Source organism: Zingiber officinale, chromosome 11B (genome assembly GCF_018446385.1).
Source record: "Zingiber officinale cultivar Zhangliang chromosome 11B, Zo_v1.1, whole genome shotgun sequence".
NCBI classification, from domain to species: Eukaryota; Viridiplantae; Streptophyta; class Magnoliopsida; order Zingiberales; family Zingiberaceae; genus Zingiber; species Zingiber officinale.
The window spans coordinates 82,657,519-82,678,761 of NC_056007.1; the positions used below are offsets into that span (position 1 = coordinate 82,657,519).

At 37.4% G+C, this 21,243-nt stretch overlaps 1 protein-coding gene across 1 annotated transcript; it reads right to left on the bottom strand.

Moving 5' to 3' along the window:
- Positions 1 to 16,763: 16,763 nt before the first annotated feature.
- Positions 16,764 to 19,790, bottom strand: LOC122034653 (F-box protein FBW2-like). Its single transcript, XM_042593974.1, has 3 exons — positions 19,560 to 19,790; positions 18,240 to 18,580; positions 16,764 to 17,710 (listed from the first exon to the last, which is right to left on the bottom strand). The coding sequence occupies exons 2-3, from the start codon at positions 18,545 to 18,547 to the stop codon at positions 17,038 to 17,040; spliced, it is 981 nt and encodes a 326-aa protein (XP_042449908.1). The 5' UTR covers positions 18,548 to 18,580; positions 19,560 to 19,790; the 3' UTR covers positions 16,764 to 17,037.
- Positions 19,791 to 21,243: the final 1,453 nt, after the last annotated feature.

Here is a 21,243-nt window from a genome sequence, read left to right on the forward strand (position 1 = left end):
TTTGAATGGACATGTGAGTAGCATTTCTGAAACTTAATCCAGAAAGTTGATACATGTTTCTGATTTCTACAATTGACAACTAAGATGCAGCAAAATTTGCAAGTATGTGAAGTTGTTTGTGCCAAGATTTCTTTTGCAAACCTCAGGACCACAGTTTCTGAAATTTTCAGAAACTAAACATTAATTCTTATTGCAATTCTCAAGTGTAGTGAAAAGTAGTGTAAACAACTTGTTGGATTGTTGGAATTCATGGTCATTAGTGAAGATCAGTGAAGCTGAATCTAATTTCCTGGATTTTGAAGTGCAGGTATTCTCTTAAAGAATATGAAGTTTGAAACCATGAACTTTTGGAAGCTGCAACCCCTGGAATTATTGTAGAATTTGATTGCTGAATTGCTGAAATATAAATATCTCATAGAAACAAAATTCTGAAAATTTTGAACTGAGTTCTCAATTCTGAAATTCTGAGATGGTTATTATATTCATTGATGTATCAGCTTGATATGTTGTGTATCAAATTTAGTTGGAAGAATTCAGTGATGTACCAGATGGTTATTATATGTTTTGGAGTTTTGCAAGTAGCTTTAACTCTGATTTTGAAATCGAATTCTGCAACCCAAAATTCAGATATGTAAGAGCAGAAACAGAGAAGGAATGCAGAATGTAAAAAGAAAGAAAAATAGTGGCAAGAAATGTATCAAATATTTGGATAACATAATGTTTTTCATTGCCCGAGACTGCCAATGTTTTAAGTGTGGGGGAGGGAACTCTTCTCCATAAGTTGATTTGGAATTATCTGAGTTTTCAAGAGATGGAATTTAAGTGGAAAAACAGTAAGAAGAAAAAAAAAAGTGGCAAGACTAAGTGTATCAAGTGTGAAGATAGAGTATAGATTTTTGGATTGTCATCAAATTGAAGGAGAGGTTAGCTTGATCTTTTGAATTGGTAATGATAAATGGTACTCATCTCTTTTTACATCAAATTGGTCAACTCATCAAGTATATTCCTCCAATACTCTCATCTTCTCACTTTCTTCATTTAATTCTTTTCTTTTGCTTACTACATTCATTACATTTGTTCCTTTGCTTCCATTTTAATTCTTGATGATAAATTCCTTTTGATTCATGTATGCTATGTTTTATAGTGGTGGAGAATTAGAAAATAAGCAAGCTTAAGGCAGTGAAACGTATTCATGATTGTTTGTGATCTTTAGATGACCTTAGTTAATTACCATTTACCATCTTCTAGGTATTGCTCGGGAATTTGTGTGGAGATGATTTTTAGTTTTCTTGACTTGAACGGGACATCCAAGATTAAGTGTGGGGGATTTGATAACCATGATTTTGCTACACTATTTTGGTTCATAATGCATGTTTTTAATGATCTTGCTCATAGATGAAACCTATATTGACATCATATTTCATGCATTACATTTATCTTGGACTTAATTGTAAATTAGTTTATTTTCATGGTATTTGATGCTAATGTTTTTATATTTTCTTTGTATGCATCAAAAGAGGCATGGACTCGATCAGATCAGACCACATTTGGGCTCAAATCTAGGGATAAATAAGTCGATCAAGTTTTGGAGTAATTTGGACCGTCCATTGAAGATCAGAGAGATCTGAGCCATCAGTTGAAAATCCGGCCCATCCAACCTAATCAAGATCAGATCTTAGCCATAGATGAAGATCTAGAGGTTTTGATCCAGATCTGAGATGTTTCCACCGTTAGATGAGATTAGAGCATCCTGGACCGTCCGATCAGATTGGGAGAGGTTTAAAACCTGAGAAGCTACAGTGCAATCATTGAGCTCAGACATCCTCGCGACTTTGTGGCACTATTCATCTTCATCCCGCAGCTCCCGTTCCACTTCCTGATCTGTGAGCAAGTCTTCTTCATCGCCGGCGATCCCTAAGCTTCCGACGTTCGCCATCCGAGGTCAGAAAGCAGCAGAGGGTGTTCCCCAGTCCGTGAGCTCGAGTTTCTGATTTCCTTCCCGTGACTACAAATTTGAGGGTGTTCCCCGATCTATGACTTCCATCAACCAACGAAGTTCGAAGGGCGTTCCCAGAAGCTTCAGATTTCATTCCATCTTCCATTTCATCTACTGCATTCGAACCAATCTGATCAATTGATCGGATGAAGCAAATTCTAGATTCTAGCATCTGTTCACCGGGCGATGAGAGTGCCAGCCGGTCCATGAGCTCGAAGGGCGTTCCCAGAAGCTGTGACCGTGAACTTACGCTATCTGGATGCTTGATTCTTCGCCAGTGAGTTCTTGATGGGCGTTCCCTGATTCATCTCTGTTTCACAGCAAAGAGGAGAGGTTTATTCAGAGATTTTGGGTTGTGGAATGCATTTGAATTGTTTTCTTTACTTTACATTACTTATATCTGCTAAGATCTTATGATCTGATTCTTAGCTTGTAATTCCATTTTGGTTACTTAGCTTGCTATTTGATTTCTTTTGAATTTCTACAATTTCAAACCCATGTTAACCTACTTAAGGTGTTAGCAATTTATTCTATTTTAGTTTAGAAGTTTTGATTAACACAAGTTGTTAAGCGTTGGTTATTTAGTTAGCTAATTTTGTTCACTGCATTGCATCTATTATTGCTGAGATTGACTGTAATTGTTGAATGCTTAACTTGTGAATTTGATTGTTACTTCTATTCAACATTATTTGGTTAGAACATTTGAGTTTAGTTGTTGAATTTGATTATGAATGTGAGTGGAATGCTATTTTGGCTTCTACAAGTTTGTTTGGTGATTGTATATATTGTTACTGAATTATGAATGCAGGAATCCGAATTTAGTTGAAACTAACTTGGTGAGAAGGAATTGGATCATGTTTTGAGGAGAACAACCTTTCTTTGACTCTATTAGTGATTTTATTAGATGACACCAATTTGTAATGTGAATCAAATGGAAAAGCTTAATTGACCTTGTTGATGAAAATTAAATTTGAATCAATTCTAGAATTCATACACATTCGCTATTTATCCTTGGAAAAAATATGACTTGGGACTCGTTGCTACAACACTTGTCTTAATTTTAATGAGTTTCAATTTTAATTAATTTGGAGCGCCTAGTGACATGTGAACAAAGGCTACTGTCATGGTACCATAAATTTAATCAAGTGGTAATCTCATTTGGATTTAGAGAAAACTCTATTGATCAGTGCATATATGTTAAGTTCAATAGGAGAAAGTTTGTTATACATATTTTGTATGCGGATGACATATTACTTGCGAGCAATAATAAGGATCTGTTGCATGAAATTAAGTTATTTCTATCTAGTAATTTTGAAATAAAAGATCTTGGTAAAGCGTCTTTTAAAATGTCGTGATCATTCAAGAGGCATTCTTGGACTTTCACAATTGACCTATATTGAAAAGATGTTTATAAGGTATGACATGTAGAAATGTGTACTTAGTGATGCACCAGTGTCTAGAGGTGATAGATGTTGGTTGCTACTCGGAATACCGTCCTAGTTCCCTTGTACAAAAATTTGTACAAGCATAGAACTATCCTAGCTACCCATGTGCTCTACCGAAGTTAAATTTGGATTACAAATGATGCTTAACATTATTAATCCAAATTGTCCTTCAGAAGTTAAACTTGGATTAGAAACGATACTTAACATTTTTACTCCAAATTAAACCGATGTGATCTTCCTAAGTTAAATCATATTATAGAAGTTATCAAATATCTATTTCAAAGATCGGCTTCCAGGTTAAACATGGCGAGGCACTAGGCCTTCTTTGGTATGGGATCATCCACCACTTCCTAGACAAAGTCTCACAAAGAAATCAGATATTTAACTTCTTACAGTAAACTAGGTTTAACTATAGAGACCTCAATAGAAACACATTATCAAAACATGAAATCGAAAAATAAAATTGATAACAAAAATGATAACTTAAAATCAATAGCCTCTTGTGTTTGGTTTTTCAAGATCTATACAAAGAACATGAACTAGTTATGATGCGGAAACAAATAACTAGTTATACCTTTCTTTGTAGTTTATAGACCTCTTGATCTTCTGTTGTATTCCTCTCCTTCTCTTGGACATCGTGTGGGCAACGATCTACCAAGATGAAATCCATCCAAGCTCCTTCTTTTCCTCCAAGACTCTTGAGCCACCAAGGGATGCCAAAATAGGAAACTTTCTTCCTTTTTTCTCCTTCTTCTTCTCCTTCTAGTAACCGGCCACCTATGTAGAGTCTTCTCCTTTTTTCCTTCAAGTTTTGGCCACCAAGGAATATGGATGCCGGCCTTAGAAAGAAGAAAAGAAGAGAATAAGGAAGGTGTGCCACCAGCCTAAGGAAGAGAGAGGGAGGAAGGGGTCGACCACACCAAGGAAAAGAGAGGAGAGAATAGGGTTATGTTATCTCATGAGGCACCCTCTCCTTCTCTTTTATAATCCTTGGTCAAGGTAAAAGAGGAAAGTTTTAAATATAATTAAAACTTCCTTATTTGTGGTCTCCCTTTAAAAAATAAAATTTTAACAATAATTAAAATCTCTCTTTTCTAAATTTCCTATTGTACATGGCAATAAAGGAAAGTTTTAAAATTAATCTCTCTCTTTTAAAACATGTAGACAACTATAAAAAAAATTAATTAAAACTTCTCTTTTTAAAACACGGTTACTAAAAGAAAAGTTTTATCAAAAATTAAAATCTCTCTTTTAAACATTATAGATAAATACAAATAAGGAAAGATTTTAACAAAATTAAAATCTCTCTTTAATCCTTTGTAGATAGCTATAAAAGGAAAGATTTTAAAATTTTAAAACTCTCTTTCAAAACCATGTGATTGGCTATAAAAGGAAAGTTTTTAACAAAATTAAAATCTTTCTTTTAACCATTGTAGATAACTACAAAAAAGGAAAAATTTTAACAAAATAAAATATATTTTTTAACCATTGTAGATTACTACAAATAAGGAAAGATTTAACAAAATTTTGTTTACAAAACTTTCTTTTATTTTACTTTGGTCGGCCCCATACTTGGTCACCAAGCATGGCTTGGTCGGCCCCTACTTGGGCTCCATGAAGGGCTTGGCCGGCCCTAGCTTGGGCTCCACGCTTGGCTTGGCTGTGTTGGATCGAAAAGAATTTAGATATCTCCACAATGACATGATATTGTCCACTTTAGGCCTAAGCCCTCATGGTTTTGCTCTTGGGCTCTACCCAAAAGGCCTCATGCCAATGGAGATATCTTTCTCTTATAAACCCATGATCTTTTCCATGTGTTTTCAATATGGGACTATGTTTGCAACCTTGCAACCCCAACAATCCCCCCCTCAAACAAAGGACCATGGGCTTCCCACGTCCGATCCTTGACCCACCAGGTCTTCCTGCCCCTCGGTCTACCTGACCTACTAGGACTTTCTGCCCCTCGGTCTACCCGACCTACTAGGACTTCCTTGCCTAGCCGCAACTAGGACTTCCTGCCCCTCGGTCCACCTGACCTACTAGGACTTCCTGCCTGGTGTCTGGTCCTCTTGATCCGAACATAGGAGCCCCCACTTTCTTTGTTCGAGGTCAATATTGTACTCACATGGTTCAATCAGACCATAGCTCTTGTGCACAGTCGGCGGTTAAACCTTCTGGCAGTCCGGGCTCTGATACCACTTATTGGATCGAAAAGAATTTAGATATCTCCACAATGACATGATATTGTCCACTTTGGGCCTAAGCCCTCATGGTTTTGCTCTTGGGCTCTACCCAAAAGGCCTCATGCCAATGGAGATATCTTTCTCTTATAAACCCATGATCTTTTCCATGTGTTTTCAATATGGGACTATGTTTGCAACCTTGCAACCCCAACAGGCTGGCCACAACAAGATGGGTAAGAAGTTTGGCTTTAAGTGGATATAAGGCTTTATAAATAAGAGGTTACAACAGGGACCGAAAGGAGAAATTGGTTTTGGTCTCCCGATGAGCTTGAGCTTCCCGTGTTCGTCCCGAACACCCAACTCAAGTTCATCAATAATAACTCATACTACTAAAGAGTTATTATTGAACTACTGCACTAATCCCATAATACAATATGGGCTCCTTCTTATCATGAGTGTGTTAGTCTACCTGTGTTTAAGATATCGAATGCCCACTAATTAAATGAGTTACTGACAACTCACTTAATTAATATCTAGCTCCAAGAGTAGTACCACTCAACCTTATTGTCATATCAGACTAAGTCCACCTACAGGGTTTACATGACAATCTTTATGAGCTTCTCAAGGGGACATCATCAACCTAGATTACTAGGATACAGTTTCATTCTATAATCAACAACACACCATATAAATAATATCATTTCCCAACTTATCGGGCCTATTGATTTAATGAACTAAATCGCACCCTTTGATAAATTAAAGAAATAAATATTAAGTATACGTGCTTGTTATTATATCATGATTAAGAGTATGCACTTTCATAATAACAGAGGTTTTATTCTTTTATGTAGTCAGTATAAAAAGAAACTACCTCAAATGGTCCTGCTCAATACACACATAGTGTACTAGTGTAATTTTATAGTTAAGATAAACTAATACCAAATTACATTACAATCACTCCAATGGTTTGTCCCATTACTTCTTGGTTATGAGCTACTATTTATAATTTATAAGGAACTGATAACATGATCTTCTGTGTGGTACCTCACACCATGTTATCTATAATATAAATTAAATGGACAACTACACTTAGCATAAATGTAGACATTTGACCAATGTGATTCTTATAAATGTTTATACAAAAGCTAGACTTTTAGTATACATCCTAACAATTCAGTTTACAGCAGTGTCCACGGCTTGAACTTGAAATAAAGGAGATAGAACAATTCTCATATGCGTCAACAATGGGAAGTCTCATGTATGTATAAGTTTGTACTTAACCAGATATTGCATTTATAGTAGGGATGTTAAGTAGATACTAGGATCATAACACTGGAAAGCTGTAAAGAGGGTGATACAATATTTGCAGGAAACTAATGGACATATGCTCACACATTAGAGGTCAGATCACCTAGAGGTGATTGGATATTCGACTCTAATTTTGTTGGATGCTTAGATAGCAGAAGGTCCACTTTAGGCTATATTTTCATGCTGGCTAGATGAGCTATATTTTGAAAGAGAGTTAAACAGACACTAATAGCTACTTCTACTATAGAGGTAGAGTTGATAGCATGCTATAAAGCATCCAATCATGGAATTTAGTCACAGAACTTTATCACAGCGTTGCAAATCATTGATGGCATTAATAGATCATTAAGGATCAACTGTGATAATAAAGCTGTAGAATTATATACCAAGAACAACCGCAGTTTATCAAAGTCCAAGCACATCCACATTAAGTTTTTGGTGGTTAAAGAAATAGCTCAGAGTCATCAAATTATGATAGAGCACATCAGCACAGATTTCATGTTGGCAGATCCACTCACTAAAGGTTTTGTGCCTAAACTATTTCATACGCATGTTGTGGATATGAGAGTTTTTCTTATGGAAGAAGAATTTATCTAGTTGGAGTTTGTATTTATGTTATTGCTCTATATTAATATAGATAAATATTTTATTTTGATTATTGTACATACTTAAAGTTCAAAATATTAATATGAATTTATATGTTTGTTTAACACTCTGAATATGATATCATGATTTACTACTGCTGTTTATCATTTAGTATTTGTAAATATGATACTGATTTATTTTGGAATCATAAGCTTTGGATCATGATTTGCTATTGCAATTTAGCATAAGGTATTTGCAAATATGATTAAACTCTTTTGGGTCACTTTGGACTAGTTAAAAATTGACATGTACTGATCACACTTTATATAATTTCCACTCTATACATCCACATCTTGATCTATGTCATTACTGACATTGGTATTGTGATTACTATTGGGGCTTATTACATGCATATATAGTAGTTATGACCTATTTAGTCCTATACCAATGAAGTTAATAAATTAGATTGTTTACAGGGGTATTCTGTACCCATAAAGTTTGATATCAACTAAACTTATATTTGTATTTTATTTACAACTCACACATAACCCAAGTGGAAGATTGTTAGATATTTCCTTTAGGTGGGGCTTATTTGTAAGTTGTATATATGAATACGAACTGAACCTGTTTACGTGATCAAACTTGAGTTCATTGGGTTTCGGGTTATCAAATATGGATTCTATGTATAGAACCCTTTAGATTGATTCATTATCATCTATGAGCTGATAACATATTGGTTTACTATATAAGGGAGAGGTCCTCGATGGATTAGGCATCTTGACAGAACCTGACGAGTGTTTATGTAGCGTCGTCATTCCTAATTCCCTCAGAAGAGCTCTCTCTGTTTCCTTCCACTTCTTCTTCCTTAGGGACTTGGATAATGCAACGCTATAAGATAAGGACTATGACACTACATTCAGGTTCCTTGTCATTATAGTTTATGCATTACTTTGTTTTACCATGATTTCATATAAACAAGATCCTATTCATATACTTGTATTTTTCCTATTCAAATTCTTATTTGGTTCTTAGAATTCATATGACATAGGATTATTTCAAGTTCTTTCAGGCTTGTCCTATTTGTTAGGATTGATAAATCTAGAGGGAGTGGCGGCGAATAGCTCACTACGATTTTTCTTTGCAGCGAATATTTGAAGCTAAGAACACCACAATGCTAACAACTTGATTTACTTGGTCTTCACTTTCTTGAGGTAACTAATCCAAGGGTTCACACTAGTAGTCATAGATTCCACTATGAACTATCCTTCTCAGAACAAACCGAAGGTGGATAAACCTTTCACAACAAGCTTTCAAAGCTCTCAAAAGAATATAGCAATAAAGGAGAAGAAGAAAGGAAAGATTACAATTTTTTTGGCTTGGTTCTCCTTCTCTCGATTGCTTGAAGATTGAAGATGAGAGCTTGGCACTGGGATGAGTAGAAGAATAGTAATAGAACAGTGTTATTGCTTCGTGCCCAAATCTCCCATTTTGAACACTTCAAAATCTAGTCGTTTCTCAGCTTTTCGTCGTCGTTAATCAATTAGCAAAACTCCCAATCAATTATAGATTTTTTTGACTTATCCGTTGGACGGTCATTGACTTCAGATCAACGGCAGAGATTACTCCATTTTGAGTCTTAATCGATTGATGGGAGCCCCCAATCAATTTGCAGTCTAAATCAATTAGCCGAATCGATTAGGAGACCTTCTTTTATCATGAACAAAGATACCAATCGATTGCACCAATTGATTGGTAAGATCCTAATCGATTGAACAATCGATTTGGAAAACTTTTGTTTGTGAAGGGAACTCCAAATCAATTGCATCAATCAATTAGCTTCTTCCTAATCAATTTGGAAAGCTTCAATTCATGAAGAGAACTCCAAATTGATTAAACCAATCGATTAACTTATTCTTAATTGATTAGTCAATTGATTTGGAAAGCTTCTGCAGTGCAAAGAACTCTAAATCGATTGCATCAATCAATTAGATTCTTCCTAATTGATTGGCCAAACGATTTGGAAAGCTTCTATTTGCAAAGAGAACTCTAAATCAATTACATCAATCAATTAGCTTCTTCTTAATCGATTAGTCAATCAATTTGGAAAGTTTATGTTCATAAGAGAACTTTACAATCGATTACACCAATCAATTATGCAATGTCTAATTAATTAGTTGATCGATTAGGTTGCTTCTTTCTGCTCGAGTTAGATTGCCCATCAATTAGCACAAATTTCTAATCGATTGGTACACCTAAACCAGGGGTTTTCAACCTTGATCCCTCGAACATATTTCCAATCGAAACCAATTACCGCATGTCAGATGAATCTCCTATTTCCTGGACTTTGTGCCTGTATCGTCCTCATCTTTGGTCTTCATCTATCCTAGCTTCGATCTCGCGATCTACTTAGGTAGCTTTTGCCAAGAATCTGGTCATTGACCTTCCTTGACTTCTCTTACCTTGCATCTAGTCTTCCGACCTGCAAGGACTTCTTCTTATCAAGAATTTGGTCTTTGACCTTCTTAGACTTCTCTTGCCCTACAAACTTGTAACTTAAGTTAGATACAGTTATTAATCTAAACTTAAATAATTGTCATTTATTGAAAATTCTCATCTAGGGCATGATTGCACCAACACTATTCTGACACATCAATAACCAAAGAGAAAGGAATAAACTACTAGAGTTTGACTTTGAGAGAAAGAATGTTTAGAGGGGGTGAATAGCGATTTCAAAAATTATGATTGAAAATGAGTTATGCAGCTGAATAAAAAAATAGAAAATAATGCTAAAACAAATGGTTTTACTTGATTTAGAGCCTGTGACGACTCCTACTCCAAGGCTCGCGATCGTTGATCTCTTTCGTTGAGTAATCACTATCAGTTTGTAAAAGGATTACAATGATTGAGTACAAGAATTGAAAATTAAATTTATTACTGACAAACAAAAAGGAAAATGAAGTCTCTTGTTTCTCGAACTTTAGAGCAGCCTTTCAATGTTGTCAGAGCTTTTTATGAAAGTTACAATCAATGTTGTTCTGAAGCTGCTGGTCGAATGCCCTTATATAGGACCATTCCTGACTCCTAGAACTCCTCCAGTCACCTAGACTGTTGCTGACATGGTGATCTCTCATTGAAACTTCATCCGCGAATTTTATCCACTTTCGGGCACCTGGACCGTTGATGTGGGTTCGGCTAGTCGTCGCGCTCCAACTCAACTTTGAGATAACTTTTGTGGTTTGGGTGCTTGGACCAATTCCGAGTACCTGGACCACTCGGGTGCCTGCGGCACCCGCTCGGGCGAGACTGGTCCGTGCGCCCGGAGTCTGAGCGCCCGAACCACTTTTTGTCTCTTTTCTTCCCTGTAATAAAAAGTTAGTCCAGGCAATAGAAAAATATATTTATCCTGCAAAATAGAGTTAGCACAACATTAATAAGATAAGAGTAGTAATTGGATCCTATCTCCCTTAGACCAGAATCTAGTCAAGGTTTCAGCTTTGGTTTTTCAAATGGACCTAAGCTGGACCGACGCCTACAGTTCCCTCAACGAGGAATGCGTCCTCACTAGATCTCTCCTCAAGTTGCTTACCTCCACTTACCAACTGTAGTTGCTTGACTTGCCTTTGATCCACCAGGTCTTCTCGCCAATTATCAGATCAGCAGACCCAACTGGACTTCGATCGGTTGTCAGGTCCCGTAGACCCAACTAGACTTTTCGTCAGATATCGGGCCCTGTGGACCTATCTGGACTTCCCACCATCTATTGGGTCCCGCAGAGCTAGCTGGATTTTAGCATGGTATCAGGTCATTCAGACCCATCAGCTCTTACACACTTGGTAAAGCAATTAGATCACAAAATACTCTAACTTTAATCCACATGTCATTCATCAAAACTTGAGTTGAATCATTAGTATAAATTGTACTAACACTCATCTAGGGCATGATTGCACTAACACTATTCTGACACATCAATAACCAAAGAGAAAGGAGTAAACTTCTAGAGTCTGACAATGAGAACAAGAATATTTAGATTTTATTTGGTAAAATATATTGATTCTCTAGGGGTGTCAAAAATAAATTCAACATGCCAATCCAATCTGAGTCAATCTAAAAAAAATATAGGGTTCAGATTTTAGATTTTCAGATTCTGGTCGAAGTGTTTTTGGATTGGAGATTTTCAGATCGGATTAGGGTTGACCTAGGTTGTTCCGAATTTTAGATTTAGTAGATTTTTTAGATTAGATTAAATTTTATTTTAAAAATTAAGATGCTTTTGTATATATCAATATCAATATTAGTGCGATACTGATGAAATATTATGATAAAAATAAAAAATTATAGGGAAAATAACAAAAAAAATTATTTTTAATCGAGTTATTTAGATTGATCGGGTTCAGATTTTGGTCGGATTCGGGTGGACCCGAGTTGACCTGAATTTAGAATTAAGTGGGGTTTCTTTTGGGTTAAATCAAATTTTATTTTAAAAATTAAAATATTTTTATGTATATTAATATCAATGTTAATATCATACTTATGGAATATTGAGATAAAAGTAAAAATTTATATAGAAAATAGTAAAAAAAAGTCATTTTAATCAAGTTATTCGGGTTGATCTGATTCATATTTAGATTTAGGGGTTTAAGGGTTTCAAGTTGTATTTGGGTTCGAGTTGAGATTTTTTATAATTTTTTTCAATCTGACCCGAACCCGATCCGATCCATCTAAATTGACATCCCTACTCGTATGTATCAAATTGAAATAGAGTCGATTGTTGTGCTCCTGTCGACAGTTGTAATTTGTCGAGAATAGGGATGACAATTTCTTATGAATCCGATGGGTAATTCAATATCCAATCTCAATGGAGGAAGATATGGAGGGAATTTTTAAACCTGGTTAAATAATCATGTATAAGTATTTTTGGGTTCGGATATGGAGGCAGATGTAGTAAAATTCTACCTATATATATATATACCCATTCGGTGCACACTCCTTGGTGACCCTCACATGTCCGGACGCTCGGAGCCCCTCCTTGGTGCCACAATTCACTTTTGAGAATTAGGGCACCCAGGAGGGCATCCGGGCGCTTGGACATGTGAGGGTTGCCTAGGAGTGTGCACTGAATGGGTATGCAGGCTAATATATATATATATATGCTCTATTGCGAACCTTTCGTCGTGCTCCTATGCGCGAAACTAGTCTTGGCACTTGGAATGAATCCAGCCAGTTGGATTCATTCAGTAAGTTTTTTTGTTTTGTTTTGGGGTATATTATATGTATTTAGGGTTCAAGATTTTAGGATTTAGGTGTTGGGTTATAATGACTTTGAGTTAATAAGCTTTTTCTTTTAGAGTTCAGGTTTCCCTCTTGGTGTTGTGCCCAAAGGATGTCCACATATCTCTACAATGGTATGATACTGTCCACTTTGGGCCTAGACCCTCATGACTTTTCTCTTGGGATCTCCCCAAAAGACCTCATATCAATATAGATATCTTACATCCTTTTAAACCCATGATCTTTTCTAAATCTTTCCAATGTGGGACTTTGATTGAATCCCAACAATCCTCCCCTCAAATGAAGGATTACCAATACTCTCATGGTCCGGGCCTCCCCATGAACATCTGATCACTCTGACCTGCTCCACTCCAGGTCTCCCCACGAGCATCCAATCATCTTGACCTGCTCCTGAACCTCCCCGCAAATATCCAGGCACATTGACCTGCTTTAGGTGTACTCTCAACTTCGTTCAAGGTCACTCCATATGGCATCTGGTCTGGACCATGACTCTGATATCAATTATTGTACCCAAAGTATGTCCACATATCTCTACAATGACATGATATTGTCCACTTTGGGTTTAGGCCCTCATGGCTTTGCTCTTAGACTCTCCCCAAAAGGCCTCATACTAATGGAGATATCCTACATATTTTTTAAACCCATGATCTTTATCAAATATGTCTAATGTGGGACTTTGATTGAACCCCAACAATCCTCCCCTCAAACGAAGGACCACAATTACTCTTATGGTTCAGGCCTCCCAGCGAGTATTTGGTCACACTGACCTGCTCTAGGCCTCCCCGCGAGCATTCCTTGACCTTCTTCGGGTCTCGCTGCGAGCATCTAATCACCCTAATCTACTCGCCTCCCTATAAGTATCCGGTCACCCTGACCTGCTCAAGGTCTCCCCGCAAACATCAGTCATCCTAACCTGCTCCGGCCCTCCCCTCGAGTATCCGGTCATCTTGACTTTCTCCAGACCTCCCTGTGAGTATCCAGACACTCTTGACCGGCTCCAGGCCTCCCCGCGAATATTCGGTCACTCTTGACCGTCTCCGGGTCTCCCCACAAGAATTTGGTCAACCAGACATGCTCCAAGCCTCTCCATAAGTATCCGGTCATCCTGATCTACTCCAGGTCTTCCCACAAGCATCCGGTCACTCATGACTAGCTCCGAGCGTACCCTCAACTTCATTCAAGGCCACTCACATTGCATCTAATCTGGACCATGACTCTGATACCATTTGTTGCCCAAAGAATGTCCACATATCTCCACAATGGTATGATACTATCCACTTTGGACCTAGACCCTCATGGTTTTGCTCTTGGGCTCTCCCCAAAATGCATCATACCAATAGAGATATCTTACATCCTTTTAAACCCATGATCTTTTTCAAATCTTTTCAACGTGTGACTTTGATTGAATCTTCCCCTCAAACGAAGGATCACCAATACTCTCATGGTTCGAGCCTCCCCGTGAGCATCCGATCACTCTGACCTGCTCCAAACTTTCCCGCGAGCATCGAGTCACTTTGACCTGCTTTAGGCCTCCCCACGAGCATCCGGTCATCCTGACCTACTCTTGGGCCTCCCCGTAAACATACAATCATTTTGACCTGCTCCAGGCGTACCCTCAACTTCGTTCAAGGCCACCCCACATGTTATTTGGTCTGGAACATGGCTCTGATACTAATTATTGTACCCAAAGGATGTCCACATATCTCTACAATGGCATGATATTGTTCACTTTGAGCCTAGGCCCTTATGGTTTTACTCTTGAGCTCTCCCCAAATGGTCTCATGCCAATAGAGATATCCTACATCCTTTTTAAACTCATGATCTTTCACAAATCTTTCTAATGTGGGACTTTGATTGAACTCTAGTACTTGGGTTATAGTTTTCAAGATTAAAAATTTTAGATGCTCACAGGGTATATTATATGTATTTAAGGTTTAAGATTTTAGGATTTAGGGTTGAGTTATAATGAGTTTAAGCTAATAAGATTTTCCCTTTATGGTTTAACTTCTCTCTTTGGTTATAGTATTCAAGATAAAAAAATTTTAGATGATCACGGAGTATCTTTAAGGAAATGTCGATTTTTTTTAAAAAAAAAATAATTGAATCCAGGTGACTGGATCACTATAGCGTAGACGGGCACACGACGTATGGTCTACAGCAGATCATCTCATTGAATCTAAGCGCCTCGATCATTGTTGCGGATGAAGTCCGTAGCACTTCGTCCGCATCATATCAATTTACTATAATATAAGTCTCGTTTTTATACGAAAAAACTTTAGCTTATTTTTCGTTAGGGGTACAAATAAGCAAAGTCGCTTGTGAATCGCTCACGAGTGACTTGGTCAAAACTCGACTCGAGCTCAAAGTCAAACGAGCCCATAATAATATATATTGTTATAATATATAATATATAATATATAATATATTTATTAAAAAATTCAAGCTCGAGCTCGAGCCCAAGCCCATAATTAAATATCAAGCTCGAGCTCAAGGTCAACTCTATAGGGTCAAGCGAGCTCGAGCTCAAGTGGAGCCAGTACAAATCGAGTCGAGCTGACCTCGAGCCTAGGTTGGTTTGAACTCAATTCATTTATAACCTTATTTTCTGTCTTAAAAAGAAATTTAGTTTATCTTTGTATTCAGTTGTCAACGTGTATTTATCATTTTTTTTAAAAAATTATAGATAGTAATAAGATACTAGATAAGATATAAATATTTAATCCTCTGATGGATATAAGGATATGAATAAAGATGAAAATTAAATACCTTATGGGATGAAATCGGTATAAAGATAGATATACTAAAGAGTAAATTTTGCTGGTCAGAATCTGGTCAGATAGAAATCTCTATCTCCCAATTAAAATGCATGTATGGACATGCATATAATTAATGTGGTCATATGAAATTACTAAAATACCCATGCATATGCATGTATGCATATATTCTAGCTGGCCAGATTCTGATCATTTAGCAATATCCTATACTAAATGGACAGGAGAATATAAAATCCGATTTAAATCCTGCCTCGTCCTAATCGAGAATGCGCCAGCATCCGGATAGGTGTATGAACGTTAAATTGTGGCCAGAGCAGTCATTTTGAGCAGTCCAAAGCTGCTTAAATGGATTGATCGATTTGAAATCCCAAAGCTTGTAAACTTCTTGTCCCACTTTGTTTTGGAGCGTTATCGATCCTTTTCTGCGGATCAAGTACCAACATCTTACTCTGTACTCTCACCTAATCCTATTAATTAAGCATTCAATTATAACTCGAAAACCTGCATACTCAATTAACGCAACTTATGCCGAGTTTTTTTTTTTTTTCTATCGACCGATAAATGTCTCATAAATCGCCTGCTTTGTTATTCTTTTGGCCACTAGAATTCTAAGTTTGCGGCACGGAGCGTTCTCTGTGAGTCCACCTCATTTAAGACTTTTGAAGCCATACGGACCCCACGGGACCGACAACAATCGCCCATCTCTCCGACAGCTCCCCTTCATTTTACACGGAAAACCCACAACGCTCACCTAGCAGGGATCTGTATGTCATCTGCTAACCGCTGTCCGTTTCTCTTCCCTTTCGTAACAGATACGTGGTATTTAGCTGGTGGATTTTGCCGGGGTGTTTTAAGCTCTGCCATTTCTTTTCGTCGTCCTCGAAAAGATTCTTCCAGGCACGAGCGGCCCACGCCAAGTCACGTCGCGTCCGGTGAATGAGACGCGTTGCTGCTTCCTTGTGTTGTGTGTCGATCCATAATTCCCAAATACTGACAAACACTCCAGTGATCTCATACAAATGTCACGAGCAGCTCATTCATAGGCACCAGACTACGCCTTGGATAAGTGTGATATACTAACTGGCGATCCCACTACACGAAAGGCTCGCATCGGTGCAGCAATAATTCAAGTACTGGAGGCATGCAGTGGTGAAGATAAGAAAGCAATTTCATGAATACTTTCTGAAGGAAAAAAAACAAATTTTATTACATATATCAGTTCTTCAGATTATACAGTAAACCAGAGACATGATTTGTCGATGCGGTAAACTCTTAATCAGATTGCAGAATCGAAAGAAGAGATTCTACATTCGTTCACAATCCCATTCGACAGGCAAAGCAAAGTTACAATGGATTCAAACCTTTTAGTTACATTATGTGACAGACTTTTATGGGTAGAAAAAGGCAAGCATTGCAGCAACGAAACTATCCGATATACTTAAAAGCATTGAGCATACTCATGGAGACGGAGGCCAATCAAACCCAGTGACTACGTCACTGAAGTCACCTCCATAGAACCTTACTTGAAAACCATCCAATTGAATTCCATTCTCATTTTCCCAAATGACATCATCATCATCAAAAGCCTCTTCGTAGCCATCTTCATCGTCAACCATAAACTCCCATGAGTATACAGAAGAATCTGAGTAGGAGTCCGCACAGTCATTCCAAAAGCTTTGTTCATATCGGTCGACAATGTCCGGTCCCAGCACCTTGAGACCGGAGTGCCTCTCCTTCAGGTACTTCTCATCTAGTTTCACATCCCAACAACCTCTTAGGTCTAAGTACTTGAGATTCCTGCACTTGGAGAGGATTTCGAGTATAGCTCGTGTCGTCAAGGGTTGGTAGGACATTTCCAAGTGGCACAACTTGGTCATTGTTTTGGCAATGGCATATGCCTCTTCTTCATGGCAGTCGAAGTCCCTGAGGACCTCTGCTGGATGCATTGTACGCCGGAAGACAACTAGGGACCTACAATGTTTGCCAAATGCTTCGATGGCACGAGCACTAATCTTTGAGCAGTAGCTGACGTCCAAGTATGTTAAATTGCACAATTTTGGCGCAACAAGTTCAGCAATTGAATCATTCATTTCACTTCTCGGAAGTTCCAATCTCTGAAGGGAGCCAGCACTAGACAAATCCAAGCAATAAAAGAAACGCCCATTAGTTCTCACCTAACTCAAGAATAAAAGTGTTATAGAAATTCCATATAGAATATGAAGTTACCGTGAGAAACGATCAAGACAAAGTGGAAAGAAAAGAAAATGACATTTCAAAAAGAAAATCACATCAAGCATTCAAGTACGTTGTCATTGCCAACTGTGTTACTAACAGTTACTCTCCCTGTTACTCCTACATCAAGTTACAGAGAAAGCTCCAAAGAAAGCATAATTTCATGGAACTTTGCCCCCACAAACTTGAGATCAACAGTAGTGTCATCGTATTCATGTGCTTTATCTATCAACAGTTTATAAAATTGATAGTGATAACGATAGCCTACTAATTGAGTCACTGTTTCACCAAGTTATCTTCGCCCATTAAGTAGATGCATTAAATGCAGAACCATACTCATGAGGACCAGAGGCATGTTAGTGGATTAAAAAAATTTTGAATCTTGAAAATTAGAAGCAACAACATAATTGGGATGAGATCTACATACTGGTCTGCGATGAATGTGAACATGGATTCAGTGTGGAGGCCGGAGACACTGAGCCTGCGGAAGGAGCCACAGCTGCGATCTATGAGCATGTGGAGCATTTGATCGAGCTGCTCTGGCTTGCAGCGCTGGCTCCATTCATCGATGTCGATCTCCTGCCAGCAGTAGGGGCCGGACACTGTTCGTGACCAAGATTTGCAGACCCTGGGGATGACGGAGAGGATCTCCTGAAGGGGGAGTTTGCTGAAGATGAGGCCCAGGGCATCAGGGATGAGCTCCTCCCACGCCCTTACTTCGCTGCCTTCAGCCATGTCCTCGGAAGAGAGTGGAATTAACCTGCATTCCTGTTCGAGCAGCCATGTCAATCAGTTTTTTCTTTTTCTTTTTGTTTAAAAAAGAATTCCAAGCACCAAAAAACAAATTTTGGCATGAGTGTAAGAGTTAACAAATGGGATGAAGTTAGATTCACAACAACAAATAGCGAGTTAGAAACCAAATCAATGCGAAGATTGAAAAATGGGACAGATCCATAGGAACATTGAAAAAGAACCCTAAATCTTCGTAATGGAATCTTGGGCAAGTGGCGGAAGGGAACTACCAGTAGTGAGAACGAGAAAAGGGGCAAACTAAGGGAAAAGCAAAGGGCTTGTGTTCAATTGAGCTCCTTGAAGTTAAATGAGGGCGAATATTAACAACAATGAGGACAAAGAATATCATAGAACAGGAATCTTAGATGCGAGATGAAGAGATTCTGCCTTAGATGCACAAATAGCTGATCTTTGCCCGAGATATTGTATAAGGAAAGCTCCTGCATTAAAGAAACATGTTCCCGGAGGACGCAACCCCAATTCAGGGAAAAGCAACTGCAACAGCAGGACAAACAAGCAACAAGACGAAGTTTTAATCGTAAAACATCGCTTCCGACAAATAATCCACGATGAACAACAAAATCAAACATGAAACAAAAATGGGGGAAAAAAAAATCGAGGCTTGCGCGTTCAGTCTTCCATTACGTGAACCAGAACGGCAAGGGATCCACAGCCAAAAGGAAGAAACGCCAAATATTGCGTCTTTTATCCCTTTCAGTCAAATTGAGAAAACAATGGGGAAAACAAGGCAAAGTGCGATTTTGTTACTTCCAGATCAAAGTGAAGAAGCTGCCAGCATACGAACCATGAAAGAAAAAAAATGCCATCTTGAGTATTCCTAACCATTCAAGACGAGAAGCCCTCGCAGAACCATATTTATCATGGCAAATAAACAAAGGAATACTAAAAAATCATTTTTAACGGAACGAGAAGAGGAAGAGAGATGAAGAAATACCAAACGTCAAACACACAAGAAGAAGTATTTGGACGAAATCAGCAGCTCCGGGCGAAAATGAGAGAGAAAACACCCGCAGAGAGAGAGGAACTGAGGCGAAGAAGGTAAGAAGTTCACACTGAACCGAAGAAGGCAGAGGGAGTGCAGGGATTGCCAAAGCCCGAAGACGGCAAAATGACTTCAATATTACAAAAAACAAAAACAAAAAGAAAAGGAGAGAACGATTTTATAGTTTGATTTTGCTGTCTGCGCGTCCTGATCTGTGTCTGCGTGGACATAGTTCTTTCGGAGTTTATTTATCAGTATATATATTTTTTTCCTTTCTTGAAATTGAATAATCATTTTAGCTACCAAAGAAAAATAGATCTGTCAACTCAATCAGTGTATTTTCTTTTTCTTTCTTTCTTAAAATTAAATATTGATTCAGACGTTAAGGCTCTTACATCCTGATTTTGCACGATCCAGCACAATTTAAGTCGAGTTGATCTACTCAAATCCTGCTCAACCTCAACTAGACACTTTCAATCAGATTTTAACTTAATTCTCGAGCCTTCACTAGGAATTGGGATGCCGTGGTGGTGCAAGGAACCATCCTTAGCCTATCCTGATCTGAACGAAGGTAGGATAGGAATCAGACAGCCAACTACCAGCTCTCAGTTGAAATGTAGATGAAGGCAACTTGTTGCAAGGAAGGTAGCCAATTGGCCCACTTGTTGCAAAGAATCTCTTCCATTTTTTAAGTTGTCTAAACTCAACGAGGCGTGCTCATCCAATTTTCCCATGTCCAACAACTATTGTACAATACAATCCTAGCTGATTGTAGGCGCCATTGACCTACCAATTGTTTGTTTAAATAAATTAAACTTTACCCTCTCTCACTCTGTCTAACCAAGTCTCGGGCGAAGTGGTCAAAAGGCCAGCCTAGGCACCCCACTGTGGAAGATGGTTAAACATTCAGTAATAATATTATTAGGCTATCCAATTTAAACATTAATAGCTATATGTTATCTTTTTAAAAAATATATCACATACTCTTCTTTTTATTACCACATATATTTATTTTAATATTAATACTTAAGTCTCACTGTCTACTCATTTATTTTTATTTTTATTTTTCATACCTAAATTTATTTTCTTATTTTCTAGATTTTTCTTATAAAATATGTTCATTAATTACGTTCAAAAAATTGAATACGGTTAATATATGGGTGTTATAACAATTACCCATATTGATTGTAATACCATTTGAATGTTATAACATCTACTTATTAACATCAATGTGAATGCTTAGAGCATCTACAATATTAATATTAATATGCGGGTCTTATAACATTCAATTAGTATTTATAATTGTGAGTAAGTGTTAACACTGATGGTGTTCAATTCTTTAAACACTATTAATGAACATATTTTATAAAAAATTTTAAAAATAAGAAATTTCCAACTGCCTCAATGATCATATATTATAATAAAAAAAAATCCAAAACATGATAAATTTCCAACGGTTTTTGAATGATTAGATATTATAAAAAAAATTCAAAAAAATGATAAATTCCAATCAACTATGTATAACAATCATTCAAATAAAATTTGAAAAATTCCACCATAAATACTCATCTATTTGTACCGATTATTTCATTCATCCAAATATATTATTCTACATGATAATCACTTCCAAAATCTC

Excerpts from the sequence above, each read along its gene's own strand:
- LOC122034653 (XM_042593974.1), bottom strand. The coding sequence starts at position 18,547 with ATGGCTGAAGGCAGCGAAGTAAGGGCGTGGGAGGAGCTCATCCCTGAT. Across the intron at positions 17,711-18,239 it reads TTCACATTCATCGCAGACCA|TGCTGGCTCCCTTCAGAGAT; the intron begins GTATGTAGATCT and ends GGATTTGTCTAG.